Here is a 22,935-nt window from a genome sequence, read left to right on the forward strand (position 1 = left end):
AAAAATAAAAAAACATCATTGGCTTGTATTTCGGCACGAAAAACTATTTGAAAAGTAACAACTACCACACTGCCAAACACGCTCTAAGACTACTGAGCAGAACCTGAGTTTTCAAACTTTTAAGGTGAGTGGGTCAAAATCAACAAATAACTTATGACCTTACTTATAAAATAAAAATAAAAAGAGGTGATCGCTTGCCATGAAAATAAAAAAATAAAGCTTGATATGTGGGTTTGGCCTTGTTATTTATGGGCCAGGCATATAAGCCCCGTACATCTGACGACGTGTTTAGTTACTTTTTTTTTCTTCTATATCTTTAATTTAAATTCATTAAAATAAATTAACACAAATTAAATTGAGATTTTTCTATCACATACCTTTAAATTTTCAATTGCTTTATACTTTTAATTATATTCAAAAGTGCTCTTTTTTTTTTACAATCTTTCACGATGTTTTTTTTAAAATTTTATTTGACCATTAAATATTTTTGGATATTATTTGAATAAATAACATTTAATTGTTTTTTTAATAAGTTTATAGCATTCTTTTTATAATACTAGGAAACACTCTTTTTGTGTGGCCGGAGAATATTTTTTCCTTAAATTTCATTTGCTAGCTTTCTTACACATGTAGATTTTTATTATTATATAATCAAATAAAAAAATAAATTAAAAAAGTTATTAAACACAACCAAATACATGACTCGGATCTCAGATTTACTAGAGTTAACCTAAGTTAAATCTAGTTGATTCAATAGACTATTATCTTATTATATATAAAAAATGTTAAAACAATATTGTCTTAATTTTTTTTTATCCTTGATATAAAACTAGGTTTTAATAAAGTTATATTTGAACTTGTCATGTTAAGCACGTCAGTTCCTTCCTAATCCAATTTGAAGCTTCAAGCAAGAAATTGATCGGATTAAGAGGTGTTTAGGTGAGCTCACTAGGATGGGTTAGTTTTGGTGACATGACTAAAGATTTTCCTGTATATTTAATTTATTGTTTTTAATTTTTTAATACATTCACATTAAAAATAATTAAAATTCATCTGAAAACATAGATTTGAAGAAAAAAAAACAATTATAGTGCGTTGGTAAGATAAAAGATTTCAAATAAAGGAGGTGCCTATTTTTATTCTTACTTCAAGTCATCCAGATTCTTTTTACAAGTGAAATAAAAAATTATTATAGGTATTTTTTTTCAAGTTATTTTTTTTTATTTAATTCACAGCTAAACGCTTTCAATTGGTTTGTTTCAACTAACAAATGAAAATTGGATAAGATATTTTAACCTTCACTAGCAATATATAGGTAAAGGGGGTGGAAATTGTCTAATGTCAATTACTTATATTATAAAATTGATATATATATAAAAATAAACGATCTGGGACTCAATTGATAATAAGGTATTATGTTAAGGGTTAAATTGAGGTTTTCCAAAGAAGAATTCAATAACACGTGTGCTCCTACTCTTTTCACTATAAAATTCAGTGCCTGATTCTGATGACACGTATTAAAATGCCGACAAAACTTAAAAAATTCCTTACCCAAACTTCACTCAACTAACTGTAAGTCACCGCCGTTATGTTCTTCCACGACGCCGTTTACCGGCGACTGGTGTCATTATTGCGGCCGTGGTTGCACGAAGAACCGGAAATTGAACTCCAATTAGGGTTTATCAACTCTGAATTGACCGCAAAGAAGTTAAAATTCGATGTCTCTGCTCTCAATAATGAATCCGAATCCTCTCGGTTTCAATTTAAAGAAGTCACCGTTGATCACTTGAGTTTTCGCTTCTCCAATTGGTCTTCCCCTGCTTGCAAAATCGGAATTCGCGGTGTCAATATCACTCTTTTAGCTGGGTAAGTTATTTTATTTGTTTATGCTGTGATTGATTTTAACGTGAGTGTGAATTTATTGTGTTTTGGTTTTGTTTTGTTTTGATAGGGAAGTGAAGGAGGAGGGGAGTTTGAGAAGGGCGAGGAAATTGAGTGAGGAAAAGAAGAAGGCGGTTGCCGGGTTTGATCCTGAGGTATTTTATTGTTCATTTTGTTGCTTAGAGAGTGTATATAGAGATCTAAAATTAGCTCATTTAAGTGATGCCTTGTTTAGTGATTTGATTGATTATGCTTCAGTAGGATCACTGAGATTTTTTGTGTGTGTATTGGGTATTTGTTTGTTTGTGGTGTCATTGTTTTTTATTTTGGGGAATACCTGCTCGCATGGAATACCTGCCTTGTATCTCTATCTGGTTGATTCAGTTCATTAGTGATTGTATTAGTATTTTAACTTGTATCAGGTCTTGTCTATGTTGCTGAGTTTGTTTGGAAATGAAACTAATTCATTTATGCAAAGAAGAATTTTTTTTAGTGCGTCTTTTTGTTGCTAATTCAGCTTGATTGAGCTAGTGGATACCTGTTTACTTTTTTCTATTGGTAATGCCCGTTTACAATCACCAAGATGTTGGTTTGTGTACATCAGGGTAGTGCCTTGCATGATGTGCTGGAGAGGATCTTGCTTAACCCACCTTCAAGGAATTGGTTTAAAACCTCTCTGTTGAATCTTGTTCTCAAACATTGCCACTTACAGATTTCCGATACTAATCTGCAAGTGCAGTTTCCCGACTTGAATGACGCTGTAGTTTTTTTCTTGGAACTAAAGGATTTTAATGGAGAATCTGAGCACTCTGACCCTGGGTGTCTTTTAAGAGGGGTTGTTGGTGCAGTTTTTAAACCTCTAAAAGTGGTTTCTTTTGTTATGGATTTTAGAGGTTTTGGGTTTGCATATAAGATGGAAGATCAGATAAACCACATCTCTTCTTTCACAGATCTGCTTTCTTGCATTAAATTAAATGACCTTCGGGTGGTAGACTTTAATATCCGTGTTCCAAAATTAAGTCTGTTGTTTTCTCCACTTGATCTCCTTGTTTTGTCAGCTTTTGGTAAACTATCAAAGAAAGAACGAAAACATGTCAGAAGTGGTAGACAACTATGGAAACTAGCTGCAAACAGATTAGGATACGTCCCTTCCTCTCCCAGATTATCATTGCATAAATTAGTTGATTTCATTTGCCTCTGGCTACGTTATCAAAATGCGTATGAGTATTTGCTGTCTCTGCTAGGATATTCTGCTGACAACTTATTAAAAAAGTCTGTTATTAAGTTGTCTGAGGACAAAATGTTTCTGAATTCTGTCAAACACAATTGGGGGGAGATTTCCGGCGTAGAGAAGGAGTTGCCAGCTGAAGCTATTGCCCAGGCACGACGGATAGCACGATACAGAGCAGTCTCAAACATTCAAAATGGTAAAAATAGTTTCAAAGAATCTTCAATGGATAAACAAGTCAATGTTTTCTCCAAGATCCTTTCAGTATTCATATTCATTTGGAATGTTATGTACAAGATTTTGCTCTCAATTTTACAGTGTTTCTTTTTTATTATACTTTTCTTTCAACGACCAAAACTTGATTGGAAGCCGGGAAACAATTCTGAAGATCACAGCTCCCGATATTGCTTCCTGCTAAACTTTGGAAAGATTTTAGTTACTTTTTCTTCAACAAGCAAGCACAAGAATGCTGATGAAAGAATAGAGTCCCATACAGGGATTTCATATTCTGATATACACTCATTCTGTCTATCAATTCATATGCTGTTATTTGCATATGTTGATGAAGTTTTTGAACAGTCTTTGTCTCTTTCCTGTGGGAAGCTGAAGGTTAAGTCCTCTTCTGTTATGGAGACTGCAATTGTGGATAGGAGTGTAAAGAATCCTTTTAGTTCAAAAAAAGTACGTCGGAAAGGGAGTGTTGATAAATTAAAAACTATCCTGATGGGTAAGCCTGCACAAGTATTTCTTCCTTCACAAACTAGTGAAACCAGTGTTGCAAATCCAGCTGAAGGAACCTGTAACCCATATTTGCAGACACTTTTGGGAGAAATGTGGTTGGCTTGGCAAAGATCTTCTGCGGGATATAAGGATAATGAGATTGCATATTCTGAAACTCCATGGCTTCTTTGTGAGATTAAAAACTGTTTGATGGATCCAAACCTGAAGAGACCAGTTTCTGGGTTTTGGAAATGCTGTTTGACAGCCGGGAAATTAAATTTAGCTTTGGGGTATTCATCAGTATTGTCATTGGCTATACTGCTTGGCCAAATACAGCATGCTCTAAATTTGAATGAGAACACTGGGAGGGCAACTGTACTTCTGAATTTTCCTCCAACCATTGAAAATCAGGAAGAAATTAGTTGGGAAGATAAATATGAGTTGTATTCTAATAGACTGAAGTTGACTTTTCTTAGAATGCTTCCGGAGAAACATATTGAACTTGGAGTTTTTGTAACTGGTCCTTGTATTGAAATGACACCGAGAAAGGTTGGACTTAACAGTGGGGATAAAGACACGAATCAGGATGATTTTCACCTTGGTTTTGATATCCAAAATATTGAGGTTGTTGTATGGCCAACCTCAAAATCAGATTTGGCATTAACTGGATGGTCAGAATCTGATGGTGCAGAACCAGAGAGCCATAAATTGCGAGAGCCTCAGATAATTGAAATTCCTAAACCAGATAATGAAAAGTATGCATCTGAGGGATGGATTTCACTTGGTTCATACTTCAAGATTAGTGGTTTTGATATTTACAAGGGGAATTCAGCAGAAAGAGAACAAAACCAAATCTTTTCAATGAAGCCAATAGTTGCTCGGTTATCATTCTTCAGGTAGGGGATTCTGGCCTTTCCATTTGAATTTCATTTTCTCATACCAGGGACTTTGGACACCTTGATTTCTTGGACCCATTTCCCTTGTTATTATCTGTTTTGATTGTTAAGTAGTTACATTTATTCTTGTTTTCTCAAGCGTCTCTGCTTTCCATTACTTGCACATCATTTACAATCAAGGAACCTTCTTCTTTTTCAAATAATTGCTCCCATGACTTTGCTGCTCAACATGGGGGAGAGCTGTCTCATTCTTTTATTATTCCTATCTTGGGTATTCATGGAATTAGATGTGTGGTTGCCTGTTGGATGAACTGTCTTGAAAGAAAAAAGACACCAGCATCACAGACTGCCATCTGAGGATTTTTTTCTTGCTCCTTTTCTTTGCATGTATTCAATTTCTTTGAAGTCCAAAAGCATATAAGAGCAAAATATCTAGCTTAATAACGAACAACATGAGGTGCTTAAAGATTTTAAAAAGTAGAATACTGTGCATCTGATGGATATTTCCTTCTAGTTTTCTGGTGAAGTAGATAACATTGCACTAAAGAACATTTTTAATCCCTCTTTGATGCTGTTTCTTAATATACTAACCAATCATCTATCTTGTCTTGATTTTTGTTTCAGGGAGTTTGTATATACGTTTAGCACGACTGTCATTGCTTTCTCAACAACTTTCTCTGTGACGGCTTCAGGATTCTCTATTATATCATATATGGATGAGTTGTATGTTCTCTTTCAGGTGATTGTGTTCTTTTAGTTTTCTTGAATAGAAGTAGCTATAAGGAGTTGATCAAAGCACATGTTTAAATGCCAACACCTTGAATTTTAGTACTTGAAATATTATGCATTTAGTTGTATCCTAGCCAATTCTCTGTGCACTCATTGGCTGTTCACCTTATTGACCTCCCTTTTATTCTTTTAAGGCCTTTAAATTTAAAGAATGAATTTTCAAGTTGGAGATGCTATAAGGACAGTTGAAATAGTTTGTCTCAAAATAATGAGAGAGGACATAGTTGCCAATGAATTTGTTGATGGATGTTCCTAAGAGAGCTGAATGGACTGGTTTGTTACTAGGGACATAAACTTTATTGACTTTGATGTGGTATTTAATAGTTGCATTAGTGATACGACAACCATTGCTTTATGGGTTTTGACATGATGACCTTATGGTGATGGTAGCACCAATTTGTTGTTCTAGGATTAAGGAAACTATAACACCTAAGAGGGGGGTGAATTAGGTGTATCATTAATATTAACAAATAATTCAAATTAATTCAAATAAATATAATAACCAACAATATAATTAAAGTTTTTAAAATAAATAGGTAAGGGATAGAATTTGCAAACTTGATTTTTTATGTGTTCAGCAAGCCTACATCCACACCTTAAGCACCAAACCGTACTTGAGTATTACATTCTTTACCTTGTCCAAACTTTAGAGTACAATGACCACTTGATGAATCCATACCAAGATTTTTACACCATTTGAAGATATTTTTACTTCAAGATTTTTCTTCCACTTATAGATATACCTTCAAGATTTTTTTGTTGGTGAAAATACTTCACCAAAACCAAGAGTTTTATCCTAACTCAAAGGTTTATAAGTGTGATTTTTGTTATCAAGTGGATATTACAATTGAAACTTCTAGTATCTCAATATCTCAAAAGATAGTACTTATAGGATTAAAAAGTGTTTCGGTGTAGTGAAAATGAGAGTGTATACTCTTGTACTAGATTATGAAGGTTTGATTGAACAAATATGAGTATAATTAAGGATTTATGGTTTTAAAGTTGTTTTGCTTATAAAATAGCTTGTATATGATATATGCTCGGATTCTCTAACTAATTTTACAATTACACAAGCTATATATATATGTTTATAGCAAAAACTAGCTGTTACAGCCCTATTAACGGCTGAAATGGTCGACCAATTCATGTAGAATTCTAGTTTTGATAGATTTAGCCTAGGTGAATTCTTAGAACCGTTGATTAGGTTTTTAATCAATCCTTTTAAATGCATATATAGTGAAGTGTGTGAGTTCATTTTAATTGTGCTATCAAGATAAGATATAGAGATTTACATAAAGCACTAAAATGAACACTTAAATTCCAAGTCATCACCTTGCTTTCTTTTTGGATTTCAATTTCTTTATGAAATCCTTCATATTTGTTGATATGATCTTTATGTAAAACTTGTTTAACACTTGTTCTCAATCAAACATATTATTTGTCCAATTTTCATTTTACTGTTATCATCAAAATATATAAAAACATAAATGTGTAACCTAAAGGTCAACACAATTGACGCTACCATGTAGTAAAAAAGGCTACAATCCCCTAATTGTTGTAAAGACCTGCCATGGCATTGGTATTTGAACTCCCATTTGCTTTTTGCCTTTGAAGGAAGAGTACTTAAAATATTTGAAAGTTTTATTGTAGTATTTTTTTCCCTTTGCTTAATGCAAAAGAAAGATATTGTATTTTGAAGTTACCTCGTGTCTTTGCACTTGTTTTTTTCAAATGGCATGACCGAGTCATATAATCTCTATCCAGGTGGTTGCAGGTTTGCTTTCAACAGTTTCGCTTTCATATGCTTTTAGGAGCTTTGATATGAGTGGTTTTATGCCTCTTCAAAACTTTGTGAGGCAAAATATTGCGTTCAATGAACCTGAGAATGATGATATTAGTGCTCAAGGAGCAGCTTTGATTTGTAATAGCACTTTGGTCTCAACTACTGGAACCTTCAACTTCAAGTCGATGGATGTAATTCTTCAGAATTCTAGGATAGATGATAAGGAGGGAAGTTCTGTAAAAACATATGCTGCTACGAGCAACCAAATGGCTGGGCATGATTTACCTGATTGCGGAATTTTGATTTCTGTTCATCAAACTCATGCAGAGGTATCTTTGGAAGAGCAGAAATTGGAAATTCTCTGTGATTTGCAAGGAATTCAGTTTGTAATTTCTAGATATCCAGATCACATGCTAAAAAGTTTTGATCACTCTGTAGTTAGAAACTTGCTGCAGCAAACTGAGGGTGGATTATATGAAATATTTCTTTCTGATTTCACGTTTACATTTTGGCTGGGTCAACCTCACAATAGTTTGTATAACTCGGATGGTAAAACTTCTTCAAGTGGTAATACATCACAAACAGTGGACAATGCCCATTTGATCAGTGAGTGTGAAACATCAACTGCTCAATCCTCTAGATTCACTCAGAAGTCAGATTTTGCTACAGATATCACAGCTTCATCCCCAAGTCAATGGATTCTCGTAAATGTTACACTTGGTGTAATTTTTGTGGCAAAGGGCTCATTAAAGAATTCTCTGGTTGGGCCAAATCAATTCAATAAGCTTACTGCATTGCTCGAAGTTGGGAGAAATCTTCAGACAATCTCTTGGGGAATAAAGGTGCTAATATCCTGAACTGCACAGATGCTATATCTTCTTTTGTTTACTTGCTCATTCAATGAATTTATAGACTTTTGCACATCTTTTGTAGTGCTGAATTGTTAGTTTATGTTTTGAAGCTCTTATCTGATTCCTGACTTCTGCATGTTCATATCTGTTGTTTACTAATGGGAATGAGACATTATGCTATTGGACAGGGTGGCGTCCTTGTCCTTGAAACAGCAGCATTAACAATGTTTTTACGGTGTGTTGTTTCATATCTCCAACGTATAAAACATCTCTTATCAATCATTAGTTCTTCTGTTAAACAAGCTGAAAATGCTGAAAATGAGGCCCAAGAGACACTACATATGACCCGACAAACCAAATGGGAATGGCTTGAAGCTTCCACCATAGACGTGTCTCAGTTTTCTCTTACTCTTGTTGTTGAAGATGGCTCTGGTATGGTGTCCTTCCTTTTCTTATATGTGATACTTATGCCACATATTGCTTTTGAATAATTAGTTCATTTGTGTAGGAGGTTTTCAGGAACTTGTGATTGAGGTTGATGTCCATATGAAGTTCGAATCTGCAAATCTGCTGAGGAAATTCATATTTAACCTTTCCAGGATGGTGATCTTTTCTCAAGTTCATAGAGATTATGTAGAAAATGAAAATCATGGAAGTCATCAGAGCAAAATGTTGAATAATTTAGTTGCCTCTATATCAGCTGAAAAGCATGAGAATGATCATAAATCAAATCAGGTTTGGGTTGGCATGGGTTCTATTTCAGGTTTTGAAATGACAATATCCTTGTCTGAAATACAGGTGAGTAATGCTAAATTTCTTTTGTTTCTTTCAAGTTTTGAAAATGCAATCCTTGTATAACTTGCTGCAATTTTCATACTGTCGGTGCTTCTATCACTGGAAGAGCATGCATGCCTTGTTTTTGATATCTCAGTCAAACTTGCCTTTTATATCAGATGATTTTATCCATGGTTTCATCCTTCTCCTCTGCATCCAACGAAGAGACAGGCAGTGACCTGAAACTAAGGCGATTGTCCAGTAACCAAGAACCTGACAACTGTTTGGAACCTATGGTTCCTGATGGTACATGATGTGTTTATATTTTTTTTTAACCTTTTGCAGATTTAAGGGAAACTGAACTAAATGTTATTCATGAGTTGTGTAGGAGCAATTGTGGCAATTCAAGATGTGCATCAACACTTGTACTTGGCTGTTGAAGAAAGGGAAAATAAGTATAGTTTGTTTGGTGTTATTCATCATTCACTTGTAGGGGAGAAGGCACTTTTTAGGGTAAGAATTTATTATTTCACATTTCCATTTAATTCAGGAGCTTAGAGTCTTGATTTGTGGCAATTTCTTGAATCTTATAATTTTTGTATTGAGATGTATGCGTTTAGATGTTGCTAATTTTGTGTCTGTGAATTGAATAGCTCTGTACACAACTTTAATTTTTAGATGCTTTCCCCGTTTGGTTATTACAATAGTCTGTCTAGCATGCAGCAGTGGCTTTCTTGCTCTTTGTTCCAGAAGATATGGTGCCCTTGTTCAACAATTTTGGGAGTCATGTGCTGTTTATTGCTTACTGTGACATTAGGCTTTGCTTTGCATAAACAAACAATTAGAACCTTCACACTTTCTCTTATGTTGTTTGGGGAGAAAAGGAAAAGTACAGGCATTAAAACATGGGTGCCCATGTGAAATTATGCAATCTATATTAGAATCAGGTTGGGGGACTGAACATTTAATGGATCTTATAAGGTTCCATGGCTGTATACTCACCTTGGATCTGAGGCTTAGAAATGTTGTTTTTTGGAGATTATTTTATGCATTCATTCATTTCATTGTAGCCCATTTTTTCATTGAATAACCATTGTTCCATATCCATACATCGATCATTTAATTCTAGTTTGCATTTATATTTTAATTCTACTTTCCTCATGCTTCTTGTGCTATCAGTTGGTTTGAGAAGGTTATATAATAATTACCATATACCCACTTGTTATATACATGTTTCTTTTGTACTGGGTCCAAACTCAATGATATGGGGAAAGTGATCTTCACTGACTGAAGTTGGAGCACGAGCTCTTTTGAGTACACAGTACTGATCCCTAGTGTGCTAATGCTGTGAATTTTTTGGGGGACAGTTATGAGATGTTATCGATACTTTGCATACTTGTGTGGGTGTATAGTTGTGTAGCTCTGGGTAATATGACTGGCAGCCAGCTCAATTCTGAATCATGACAGTTGACTGGGCGAGTCTTGTCCTAGTACTTTACAGCATTACTTACTGATGTGGCACCCTCCCCCTTCTAAACCTGATTCTGGAGCCAACCATCATGTAACACTTGCACAAATCCTCTTCTTCAGGAGGAGGGATGCATTTGAACACTTCTGAGGATAACGTTGTTGAAGCATTCTGTAATGGAATGATCTGTAATACCAGAAACTTTCAAACTCATCCTTCATTTTGATTTCTTATTACACTAATAGGTTCCCTTTTGCACTTTGTCTTCAAACTTAACTACCATGATACAAGTGATGTAGTAGTGTAACCACAGCTCAAACTTACTTGTAGGTCAAGCACCATAAGCAAAGAATGTGGAAGTCATCAGTTCTGTGGTTTTCCTTGATATCATTGCATGCTAAGAACAATGCTGGCGAACCATTGCGATTGAACTATCATTCTGGATCAGGTTTTGTTGAGATCTCCAGTGCTAATGATAGTGGTTGGTCACTCTGGAGGATACTTCCTTGCGAGCCTGAAAGCTACAACAGTGATATTGATTGGGAGCCATACAATAAGTTGGTTAAAGATACTTTTTACCTGGTAAATAAGAAGAGTGACTCAGCTGTTGCATTTGTTGATGGAGTTCCGTTGTTTGTTAGAAAGCCTGGACACCCTTTCAAGTTTAAAGTATGTAATCAGTTTCCTTGTACGCATGAGGATGCAGGCAGAATTTCTGGGCAGTGCAGAAGTCTCCCTTGCCTTCAAATTAAAATTGACCATGTTTCTGTGACCATTGTCCATGAACTTTTAGATACAAGGGACAGGTTTCCACTTCTTCGTGGCTGCATCAGTAATACCGAACTTAATCTCCAGATTCTATATTATAAAACCAGAGTTATGAGCACATCAATTGCTTTGCTTGATTACTTTGATGCCCAAAGAAATTTGTGGTGAGTAGTAATTCCGAAGAGAATACTAATCTATGCTCCTAAATTTGTTTTTACATCAAATTGATCATCAATTTTATGCAGATTTGTATTAATTTCCTCTTCTATGCAGGAGAAAACTTGTTCACCCTCTTGAAATATGTACATTCTATCGTTCAGTGTTCCACATTCAGGATTCAGAAACTGTTCAGCATGGAGCACCAGTTCATTTCTATTGCCGAAGTAAAGAGGTCAGAATAATGACAATTGAGATGATATTTCTCTCCACAGCTCATTCTCCTACCATTCATAGAATGTAAACAATATTTGTTCTTGCATATTGGCAGTTGGACATATCCCTAACCGAGCTCTCCTTGGACGTACTTCTTTTTGTGATTGGGAAATTACAATTGGCTGGTCCATTTTCATCGAGGAGCTCCATGATTTTGTCCAACTGCTGCAAGGTTTATACTTTCTATTTCTGGTGTCATCTCCATGTTCCAAAACATGCTTATAAATCATTCCTTTTAGCTTAAGTTTATTCCTGAATCATTTTTTTTAGTTTAAACAACAATTTGTTTCTTACTGTTATTTTAAATTAGGGAGTCCTTTCTGTAGGCTTGGGATCTCAAAGCCTTCCATTATTCATCCATGTGTGGACTAGCAATGGGCAACCCTATGCCCTCACCATCCCATGCTGTTCTTAACAACTTGCAGTTGGTTGCCAATTCCTTTTATTCGATACATCATGGTGCTAATTTGTGAACTCTGACTGCATACATGCATGTCTCTGTTTAGGTGGGATGGGGAGGAAGAAGGATGGATAGGGTAAAATGGAGGTACAAACCCATTCATCTGATTGTTTGGCTAACAAGGGAGGGAAATGATGGCAACCAATCCACCCAATTTAGGAGGATTGTAGATTACGATTTAGGAAGGATAGAAAAGATCCTTCCCTTCCATTCTTGGGTCTTTATCCATCTTGCCAAACAAGGGAAGCGTCTCATCTTTCTCCTCTCATCCATCCTACTTTCCCTCACAACAAACAGAGCGTAAACTGACAATTGCTTATGTAGCTCTGTTGGTAGTGGTTATGGTGGTTCAGCCCTTGCATTCTAAATTATGGTCTTTTACGTATAATTGTCAAAGCTGCTGATTACCAACTGTATGTTTTACAGCTAAGAATCAATCACATATGAATTTGATGTCATTCCGAAAGGATATCTATTTATATTCATCTCCAACTCTGGAATAAGATTCTAGCATCTATTTTATCTTGTGAGGAATGACATGCTTTGAAATGTTGTCTTTAACTTTAAGAGGTCCAATTTCACATTTTTCTCTTGGACCTGTTGATGCTATTACTGTGATTTAAACAGCATTAATGATAACTGCTTATTTATTTTTACACCCCCCCCCCCCTCCCGCTTCCCATCCATTTGAGTGTAACATCCTGTTATATTCTTATAACCATCCTGCATCTTGTATACTTGGAAAGAGTTGTAATGGTGTTTACTATACCAGGTGGAAAACCAAACAGGTTTGAGCCTTATTTGTCACTTCTACAACAAGAAAAGTGTTACAATAGCCAGAAAACAGTCTGCTTCAGTTTCTTTAAGGTAACTTATTAGAAATGTCTGTTTAATGGTTAATGGGTACTGCACATACAAAGATGCACATTCTTTGTTTGCATGTATTGAGTTTAACATTTGATTTATTAATAATCTCTTGTTATTAATGTTCTGAAGCAGCCAAATATTGGCAGATCAACCTCCAGAAAGCACTCTTGTTACAATTCAGCTTTCTGATCTTGGATCTTTTGCTACTTCCTCACTTGATATTTCTATCCTAGAAACTCGAGTGCTTGCTTGGAGAACATCTATAGTGTCACTTGAAGGTATGTCACCACATTTATTTGAATGAAGTATTAGCAAATGTGTCCTGTTTATTGGTTTATCAAAGCAAATCTCCTATCCAGCTTGCTTTACTGACTCAGGTAGACATGATTGCTAAATTTAACTTCGTGACTGTTAGTTGTTTTTGAGTGAAACTGATTTTAATTTTCTTTTTCTGTTTATTAAATGACGGGGGATGAAGAAAGGCAGCAATGGGAATTAATATTTGATTTAACTGCTAAATAATAATAGAATAAATACTAATATTCTTAAATAACACTAAAAATCTAGAATAATCATTCAAAGTTTAATTCACATTGCTGTCTTTCTTCATTCCCATCTGTAAATTTGTACGAACATATTACAGGTATAGTCATGTTCATTATGGTTTTAAATTTTCTTTTATTTTATATTTTGACATTCGGAACATCTTTATGGATATGTAGCTTTTCTTTTATTTCTAATCCTTAGATCTTAATTCCTTGTGGAAGTATAACTCAATCTGTAACTATGGGATGAACTCTTGTGGCTTCTATAATCAAAAGCTATTTCCATGCCCTTATAAATTGCAAGGTTGCAATGTTGCTACGATGCTGTTACTAACTCTTGTGGTTTTGCATAAATTCTGAGCAGATGTTTTTTTCTGTGCATTTGAGTCACCTTTTGATTTGCATTGAAACAAGAGAGATTTCAGACATTGATATCATAGGACTTTTTTGTTAGTTACACTTGACACTTTCATCCTTAAACAGATTCAAGAACTTACCCTGGGCCATTTGTAGTGGTTGAGATTTCAAGGAAATCCGAGGTAATTCCCCTAATATCGCACTAAATGATCTTATTCCAGCGAAATTCTTATCTTTGTTTCTTCCTTGATTGATTATAGGATGGTTTGTCAATTTCGGTTTCTCCTTTAATAAGAATTCATAATGAAACTGAATTCTCCATGGAACTACGTTTTCGACATTCTCAACAAGATGAAGATGTGTTCGCTCCAATTTTACTTAAGAAGGGGTCTTCTGTTGATGATTCCATGAAAGTGTTTGAGGCTATAGGTTCATCTGGTGGATTAAAGAAGGCATTAATGTCTTTCACTGTTGGTGTGCTTTCTCAATTCAGTACTTCAAATCAATCTGATTTTTTTTTTTGCCATATTTGAAGCAGTATTTTTATTTCTTACCATGCATGCATCCTTCTAATCCTCTCTTTTCTTTGTTTTCTTGTCAATACTATCCCATCATCATTATTGTATATCGTACGCAAGCGATACTGATTTTCTTACGATAAGCTATTATCTGTAAATATTATCTATGGGAGAGTTTGCATGGAAGAAAGTTTGATGCTTGAGTTTGTTTTTGCTTGGTTTTTTACCCCTTAACCTTCCCAAATCTGTTGCCCCTTCCATTCGCACCTGGTCCAATTGGCACTGGTGACTGATAACAAGGCAATGGTTGGAGTTTGGCTATGCTGAACTTCTGAAAATCTTAATGATGAAAACGAATAGTTGGTGTTTGCTGTGCAATATCTTAAGGAAAATTGTGAGAGGGTGCTGTATCATATTGGAGTGAGAGATTTCAGATAAAAATTCAAAACTCAATCATAACTTTCTTTGATATTGTCTCTTTGTTTGTTTGTTTGTTTTCTTTTTTATAGCAAATTAATAGTAATTAAAGTTTCTTCATTCCTAGAATGGTGGTTAGGAGGCATGGGGCCTAGTTCATGAATCACGCTATTGGCAAAAATTAACGGCCAGGATTCTCCATGGTTCTAAGTTTATGGCAGATGTTTTATTGTCTCAGAATAAGCTATCTTGTCCGCTTGCTTGTTTCTTTCTTGTTGAACATTATCAAGTCTTTCTCATAACAAACTTGTATCTGGTAATTGATTTGCAGGAAACTTCTTATTTTCTTTCAGACCTGAAATCACAGATGATTTGATAAATTCTAAGAGTCCTCTTTCAGCAGAATGGTCAGACGAGCTTAAAGGTGGAAAGGCTGTTTTCCTTTCTGGAATTTTCGATAAACTAAGCTACAAAGTCCGCAAGGCATTGTCTGTTGATACAATTAAATGTTCCTTTAGCACTGCTGCTTGTACCCTAAAATCTGGAGACGCGCATGCTACTAACCTGCATTTTCTTATTCAAAGCATTGGAAGAGATGTGCCTATCATACAGCCTGATAAGTCTAGTGGTAGTTCTGATTTGACTTCAGCTGTTGCATTACAGGAGCAGAAGGAAATTTTTATACTTCCTACTGTAAGGGTGTCCAATTTACTGCACTCTGAGATACATGTGCTTTTGACTGAGAAGGGTAAAATCACAAAATATGATGTATTTATAACTTCTTTTTTTGTTGTTTCTGATTCCTACTAATAACTTTAATCTTGGTGCAGGTCTATGCACTACTGTTGGTAGTGACAGTTTGGGGAAGCAGGCAGCCATACCATGTGGATCAACAGTTGACTTTTATGCTAATCCTGCTATATTATATTTTACTGTTACCTTAACTGCTTTTAGTATGAGCTGCAAACCAGTGAACAGTGGTGATTGGGTCAAGAAGTTACTTAAGAACAAAAATAAAGTGCACTTTCTGGACATTGATCTGGAGTTTGGTGGTGGAAAGTATTTTGCATCACTAAGATTGTCACGTGGGTACAGGGGCATATTAGAGGTTGTTATGCATTTATTTATCACAAAATGTACAATTTATTTGGCATATATTCTAGTTGCAAGAGCATGTGTTGCAAATAAAATGTCTAGCCACTCGCAATCTCTCATACAATAATTTTTTTTTGGCAATTTCTTATGCTCTACAAGTTCTTATGCACATCCAGTTGGAAGAACTACAGTTCATTTTGGTGGAAGACTAAACCCTATATTGTTTGCAGGTTTCTGTCTTTACACAATATTCCTTGAAGAACGACACTGAGTTTTCACTCTTTATGTTTGCACCACATCAGAAGCCTCTGTCTAGGTACTTATTAAATCTGAGGATACGAAATTTACTCTTTAAGAACTCATGTTTGATAATTTACATTTTGATGGCGGTACTATTTGCAGTGATGAGGTCAGGAGATTCGGTTCCACCATTCCTCCTGATTTGGGATTATTTTCTCCTCCTAACTCAATAAGATCATGGTTTTTAAAGTAAGATTACTTCCTTGCTACTACCATATAGCAGTATAAAATTCTTACTCTGTCTATTGATACAATAAAATTGCTACATTTTTCTCTTATGGGCTTATAATAAACTCTGCTGGTGCTATCAGATCGCACAAGACGCGGCTTAAATTGTTAGAGGACTCTGCATCTGAGGCACTGTTAGACTTGGATGCTCTGTCTGGCCTCACTGAGATAAGCTTGGACAAAGAAGAAGAAGAAGAAGGGTCTGGAGAGAAAAGCATTGTGAAGTTTGGGGTTTCTGTGGGACCCTCTTCGAGTAGTGTGATGGTCCCATCACAGATAGTGACTATGGTCCCTAGACATGTTGTATTTAACGAGTCAGAGGAAGATATCACTGTCCGTCAGTATTATTTGGAGGTCTGCTCTCTGTTCAATTCTAGATGTTTGTTAGGTGATTTTTTACAACTTGTGATCTAACTGGTTCCCCCCCCCCCCTCCCTAAACAATTTTCAAGAAGGATGAAGTGACAAGCCTTGTCCACGTTAACAGTAAACAGAGAACAGCACTAAAGCTTCGGAATGGAATTAGCAAGAGGAAAGAATTCAGTTTATTCGAGAATTTCATCAGGAAGCATAGAAATGATATCGATACTTCGTTGGTATATATCCAGTTTCAGCTGAATGACCCTGAATCTAGCTGGTCAGGGCCAGTATGCATTGTTTCATTAGGAAGGTTTTTCATAAAATTCAGGAAACAATCAAATCAAGATCAAGCATTAGACAACAGTACATTCGAATTTGCTGCTATTCATGTGGTTGAAGAGGGTTCTACTGTTGGTGTACACTTCCACAAACCACCAAATGTTACTCTACCGTATCGGATTGAGAATCACTTGCATGATGTATCTCTCACTTTCTGTCAAAAGGTGGTAGTGTTACCTGATTTTGCTTATTCTTGATTCCAATTCCATTCCTATCAACTAGAAACATTTTGTACCAACTCTCTATTGATTATGGTTGGAAACGTTTTCAGGATTCATCAGAGAGAGAGATTCTTGGATCTGACTGTAGTGCTTATTATGTCTGGGATGATCTGACTCTTCCGCATAAACTGGTTGTTCTAATCAACGGTAATTACTGCCCTGCTATTTCTTAGGAACTGTTGTTCATGGCTGCATCATGTGTGGTAGGGGCCACATATTTATAGTTGGCTGTCATTGTTGCTAGTATCCTTAAGGTACATGAATTTTATTTTCATGCTTCATGCAGATCTTCAACGTGAGATAAACTTGGATAAGGTACGGGCATGGAAACCTTTTCTCAAATCAACAAAACTTCGAGGATTGGCATCTCATTCTTTTTTGCACAAAGAATCCAGAGACCAGAAAATCTACTTAGATCATTTAAACAGCGTGGATATTATGAAGGTGGGGTATGAAGTATATGCTGAGGGTACCACACGAGTTTTAAGAATTTGCGAGTTTTTGGATAGTCACAAGAGAGATAGATTGTCTCAGTTATGTGCCAAGATCCAAGTGAGAGTGTTTCATTTTGCAATCCACTTTCTTGAGCATGAAAAACAGGTCAGCTACCTTAACCTTCCATCAAAAGGATGCCTTTCCTTATATGTGATATTTCCCTCTTCTGACAAGTCCGAAACAAGTCTAAAATTTTTGCTTTACTTGTTCAATGACTCTGTTACACAATGAGGGAGAGAGTATGGGTTCTTTCATTGATCTCATGAATCCTAATTATTTCTTTTTTCTTTTATTATTAGACCTCATTGACTTTCTCATAAAGAAACTATTTAAAAGGTTTTTGGCAATATCTGAACAACAAATGACATGGTTTCTTCTTGATCTAGTGACTTCTTACAACGTGTTATTATTTTTTAAGGATGTTGATGAGGTTGTGGATCTCACTTATACGCCACTTATAGTTGCAAGGCTTGGAAATATCAGTGTGGACTCAGTGTTCACTGATCTGAAGAAATTTAACCGGATCAGTGTGCAGGTAATAGTTTTAACATAGGTTGCCCACCTTATAAAGGGGAACAGATCTCAAAATCTCTGCCTACTATTTTCTGATTCTGGAAGGTTTTATAATCAGTTAAAAGTCAGGATCATAGAATTTCAATAATGTTGTGCCTGTACTTTCAAACAATGCAGTCATTAAATGTGGATCAGAAGTGGTTAGGTTCTCCTTTTGCGGCAATGCTTCGCAGACATCAATCAGACTTCAGTGACTCAAATGCTTCTGTACTCGAATTTGTCCTTGTCCTACTTTCAACCAGCTCCAGTGTTAGGCAAGTTGAATACTCATCCATGATTCTGCAGGTATAATAAGGCGCTACACATGGTGTTTTTTTTCATATGTTGGCCAGATCTTGTTGGTTACAATTCTTTTGTTTCTACATGTTTCTAATGAAGTTGAGTAGCCTAACTTCATGAATTTGTTGTCCATAGCCAATTGATTTGAATCTTGATGAGGAAACTTTAATGAGAATTGCCTCATTTTGGCGTACGTCTCTTAGTGACCCAAGTACTCCAAGTCGACAACAGTACTTTGATCATTTTGAGATCCATCCAGTAAAGGTTTTGTGCTTTTAACTCTCCAATTATAAAATACTTTTGCCGCAGGTACTTAATCGTGTTCCTTGGTTAATCTGACTGGTGTTTTGGTAAATCTTGTAGATTATTACTAATTTTATTCCTGGGGACATGTATTCAAGTTATAATTCAGCACAGGAGACCCTAAGGTCCTTACTGCATAGTGTAGTAAAGGTGTGACTCTTTCTCTGTATGTAAGAAAACATTTTCATTTATCTCCATACATTTCGGCATGTAAAGCATAGGTGCTGCTATAGTGTGACGTGTTTGTTTTCCCTTTTTCCTCATCTGCAGGTTCCTCCCATAAAAAATATGGTTGTTGAACTCAATGGGGTACTGGTTACTCATGCTTTAATAACCATGCATGAATTGTTTATCAGATGTGCACAGCATTATTCATGGTAAGCCTACTCGTATTCTTTTGTTTTTATACAGTATGTGTCTTAAAGTTTTCACAATAATCCAGGTATGCAATGAGGGCCATCTATATTGCAAAAGGAAGCCCTTTGCTTCCGCCAGCTTTTGCATCCATATTTGATGATTTGGCTTCGTCTTCTCTCGACGTCTATTTTGATCCTTCACGTGGGTTGATTAATATTCCAGGTTTCAATTTAGGTAATTGATTGGCATTACTTTTTCATCTTTCAGAGGTTGTGATGTACTTTCTAGGTAAATTACAGTTTGCTCTCCCAACATCCACGTTTGCAATATCCAATCATTTCTGTCCCTGTTAGAAAGGCAGTTGCATGTGAAAAGCCCTGCACAAACCATATGCCATTTGACGATATTTGTGAAATACACTTGTTCCCCTATTCGACTTTGTCTTCTTGTGATCAATGTTTTCTTACCATGTTGTGAGTTTAATGCAAAAGTAGCTCGAAATAAGTAGTTTTTTTTCAAGAATTAACAAATTGTATTGGTATCAATGATATTATCATCATTATTGTCTTTATTTGTCAAGTTGTCTGATCTTGATAAACTATTTGGTAGACCTATTTTGTTCTCCTTTTCCATTTGCATCAGTGTGAGTCCATTCATGAGTTCAAATTATGGTGGTTTTCATTGGCTTATACTCAATTGGTCCTCTGCTTCTGGAGGACAGGTACATTCAAATTCCTCAGTAAATGTATCGATGCTAGAGGGTTCTCGGGGACAAAACGCTACTTTGGTGACCTGGAAAAAACTGTATGTTTGTTGCTTTTTTCAGTTACAGTTAAGTTTCCATATGAAAAAAGCTGTTGATTGCATGATGGTTCTGCAGTTGAGAACAGTGGGATCCAATATGGTGTTTGCTGCTGCCACTGAAATATCAGACTCTGTTCTGAAGGGAGCAGAAACAAATGGTTTTGATGGAATGGTATCAAACATCTTCTCTCTGCTAATACTTTTCCTACATTCTGCTACTTCTCCATGTTAATTCTACAATTAACCATTAACAAGATTGGAAAGTGTAAATAACCACTTGGAATTATGAATGTTGGCATGTTCTCTTTCCTTGGTATTGTCAAGGCAAATGGTTTCCACCAAGGGATTCTGAAATTGGCTATGGAACCATCACTACTGGGGACTGCTTTAAAAGGCAGCGGCCCAGATAGAAAGGTGAAGCTTGATCGAAATCCAGGCATTGATGAGGTAATTAGCTTTGATGTGTTATGCAGAAATGGTTATCCAAACTTTATTGGTGGAATTGTATACATTCTTTATCCAAACTTTGTTCTTTCTTATGGTATGTATACATTCTTTATTGGTGGAAATGGTAGATAAATTGATTTGGTAAAGCAGTCCACTCCTATTCAAATCTAATCAGTGTGCACAGTAGGTCAGATATGTTGTAAGGTCTGCATCTTGTACTGAGTTGATGAAGAATCAGTTGTAAATTTGCACGATTAAGACGTTGGGCGTCAAGATTCTGTCTTTTACTTGCTTTTTATGGCTGCAAGCAGAATACAGAGGCTAACATTTTGATAATTTTATATCTGTCATTGGTCAATCGTTATTCTTTTGGAATTTTGCAGTTGTATGTCGAAGGATACTTGCAAGCAATGTTGGATACGACGTACAGACAAGAGTATCTTAGAGTTAGAGTGATTGATGATCAGGTAATTACTGAAGGGAGATATTAGGTTCATTGATTCTTAAGATAATTGGAGGGAAATTTTTTTTTAAAAAAAATGACTTGTGCATCAAATTTTTTGCTAGCTATTAAAACGTGAAATGCTATGTTCAACCTTGAGAATCCAAGAGTCTCCAGACTCGCCTATCTGCTGACCAGATTGTTGGAATTTATTGTGCATGCTATGGATCTGCAACTTGTAACTTTTACTTGATGATGTTAGGAACCTTCTTTCTAGACTACTTATTTAGAGTACTAATGCTATCCTATTCTGATTGGTTTTTTTTTTTTTTTTTTTGTGTGTGTTTTGCTCATTAAGTTTTGGTTGTATTATTTATGCATTCAGGTTTTCCTTAAAAACCTACCCCCGAATAGTGCCCTCATAGATGAGATCTTGGATCGTGTGAAGGGATTCCTGATAAGCAAAGGATTGCTGAAAGGTGATCCTTCAACATCTTCTCGCCCCTTGCGTCATCTTCAAGGAGAGAGTGTAAGTATCCCTGAATTTTGTATCCGTTCTTTTCCTTTTTATTAGCATTTTGCGGGTCAATATATATTTGGATGTCACACCTTCGAGTGAAATCTTCTCATATTGAAATACCATGGATTATCTACTGGCTATAATCTCATATTATTAATTAACGACTTCTCTTGACCATTACCTTAATGTTTGCTTTAAGCTGAATCCTTTGATGTGTAATAAATGTCTATTTTGGCACCAACTTCACCATAGAAATCATATGCAAAACTTATTACAAGCTGATTTAAATGGTTGCATTTGTCTTTCTTTCTTCCTTTCAATGTTATGCAATGATTTGTTAATTTTAATATCATGCATGGTTGCTTAGCCTTTCAAGTCCATGACCATGAATGTCAATGTCAGTGCACCCATAGTCGAGCTATGCATATGGACCATGCAGTCCTATTTGCTTATCACGCCTCGAAGAATACAGCACGCACTATTTCATCTTCAGAAAAAGTTTAATATTGAGAATCTATCACAGGAATGGAAAATTGGACCAACAGTGTGGACATTGTGTGAACATCTTGTTGTGAGCTTTGCAATCCGCATGCTGAGAAAGCAAACTGGAAAATTCGTGGCCAAGATTAATTTGAAAAAAGAACCAGAAAGCGATGATGGCAAAGCAATTGTCCCTGCAGACTCCCGTGAACAGGAGAAGAAGGGGGAGTTTACATGGAAACGGGGCATTCGTAGCTTTGTGTTTTCAGGCATTCTTGCATATATTGATGGAAGGCTATGTCGTTCAATTCCTAACCCTTTAGCACGACGAATTGTCAGTGGCTTTTTGTTCAGCTTTTTGGACAAAAACGATAGTGGATAGTAGGAGGATTTGACGGATGCACTTCTCATTCAGTTTCATATAATGTTACTCCCCCCCCCCCCCCCCCCTGTATATATCTTAGTATACTATTCAACAAAGGCTAAAAAACCCAAGAAGAGCATAGAGAAGGGATATTAATTAAAAAATAAATTTAAAAATTATTTTAAAAAACAATCCATTAAAAAAATAAAAAATTTGACAAAAAAAAAAGCAATGAAGCCTGTTAGTCCTAGTAAGCTAGGTCGGGTGCATGGCCTGATCAAGTAAAGGCTCATGCGCGGGCCTACAATTCAGTTTAATGATAGTTTGCTTCAATTGCTTGGAACTAAAATAGACGATAGGTTGTCAAGAAAAAACAGGGTATTTTTATCTAAAAATTTATTTCAACTTAGTTTCTATCCAAAACATCTCGAAAACATTTTAGGAACCTTGTTAAGTCAATCAATGACCTTCAAAATAAGATCATAATAAAATGACCAAAAACGTGAATCATGACGAAACTAAAAATCCAAAATCCCCCTCAATGTAAATCTGTATTTTTAGGTGTTATTAAGGTA

At 35.7% G+C, this 22,935-nt stretch overlaps 1 protein-coding gene across 6 annotated transcripts; it reads left to right on the forward strand.

Annotated features, from left to right (window-relative positions):
• The first annotated feature begins 1,506 nt into the window (after positions 1 to 1,506).
• LOC133673253 (uncharacterized) lies at positions 1,507 to 22,431 on the forward strand. Of its 6 annotated transcripts, none has more exons than XM_062093993.1 (36): positions 1,507 to 1,866; positions 1,952 to 2,036; positions 2,486 to 4,725; positions 5,350 to 5,464; positions 7,279 to 8,139; positions 8,337 to 8,580; positions 8,657 to 8,946; positions 9,102 to 9,228; positions 9,311 to 9,435; positions 10,721 to 11,322; positions 11,432 to 11,549; positions 11,646 to 11,762; positions 12,823 to 12,917; positions 13,047 to 13,195; positions 13,946 to 14,001; positions 14,080 to 14,293; positions 15,086 to 15,502; positions 15,585 to 15,862; positions 16,080 to 16,165; positions 16,252 to 16,338; positions 16,461 to 16,731; positions 16,829 to 17,239; positions 17,347 to 17,443; positions 17,583 to 17,896; positions 18,210 to 18,326; positions 18,482 to 18,649; positions 18,779 to 18,907; positions 19,007 to 19,096; positions 19,217 to 19,323; positions 19,389 to 19,537; positions 20,025 to 20,107; positions 20,184 to 20,279; positions 20,432 to 20,554; positions 20,938 to 21,021; positions 21,382 to 21,525; positions 22,040 to 22,431. In XM_062093993.1, exons 1-36 carry the CDS (start codon positions 1,589 to 1,591, stop codon positions 22,376 to 22,378), a joined length of 9,306 nt encoding a protein of 3,101 aa, XP_061949977.1. In that variant the 5' UTR covers positions 1,507 to 1,588; the 3' UTR covers positions 22,379 to 22,431. The 6 variants fall into 6 exon arrangements, with proteins under 6 accessions (XP_061949977.1, XP_061949979.1, XP_061949978.1 ...); XM_062093995.1 differs by having other exon boundaries at positions 16,832 to 17,239; XM_062093994.1 differs by having other exon boundaries at positions 13,050 to 13,195.
• Positions 22,432 to 22,935: the final 504 nt, after the last annotated feature.

The sequence above is a fragment of the Populus nigra genome, chromosome 14, assembly GCF_951802175.1.
Source record: "Populus nigra chromosome 14, ddPopNigr1.1, whole genome shotgun sequence".
NCBI lineage: Eukaryota > Viridiplantae > Streptophyta > Magnoliopsida > Malpighiales > Salicaceae > Populus > Populus nigra.

Coding starts and splice junctions, on each gene's coding strand:
- LOC133673253 (XM_062093993.1), top strand. CDS start 1,589: ATGTTCTTCCACGACGCCGTTTACCGGCGACTGGTGTCATTATTGCGG. Junction 11,323..11,431: donor GATGCCCAAAGAAATTTGTG/GTGAGTAGTAAT, acceptor TCTTCTATGCAG/GAGAAAACTTGTTCACCCTC. Junction 18,650..18,778: donor ACTCATCCATGATTCTGCAG/GTATAATAAGGC, acceptor TGTTGTCCATAG/CCAATTGATTTGAATCTTGA.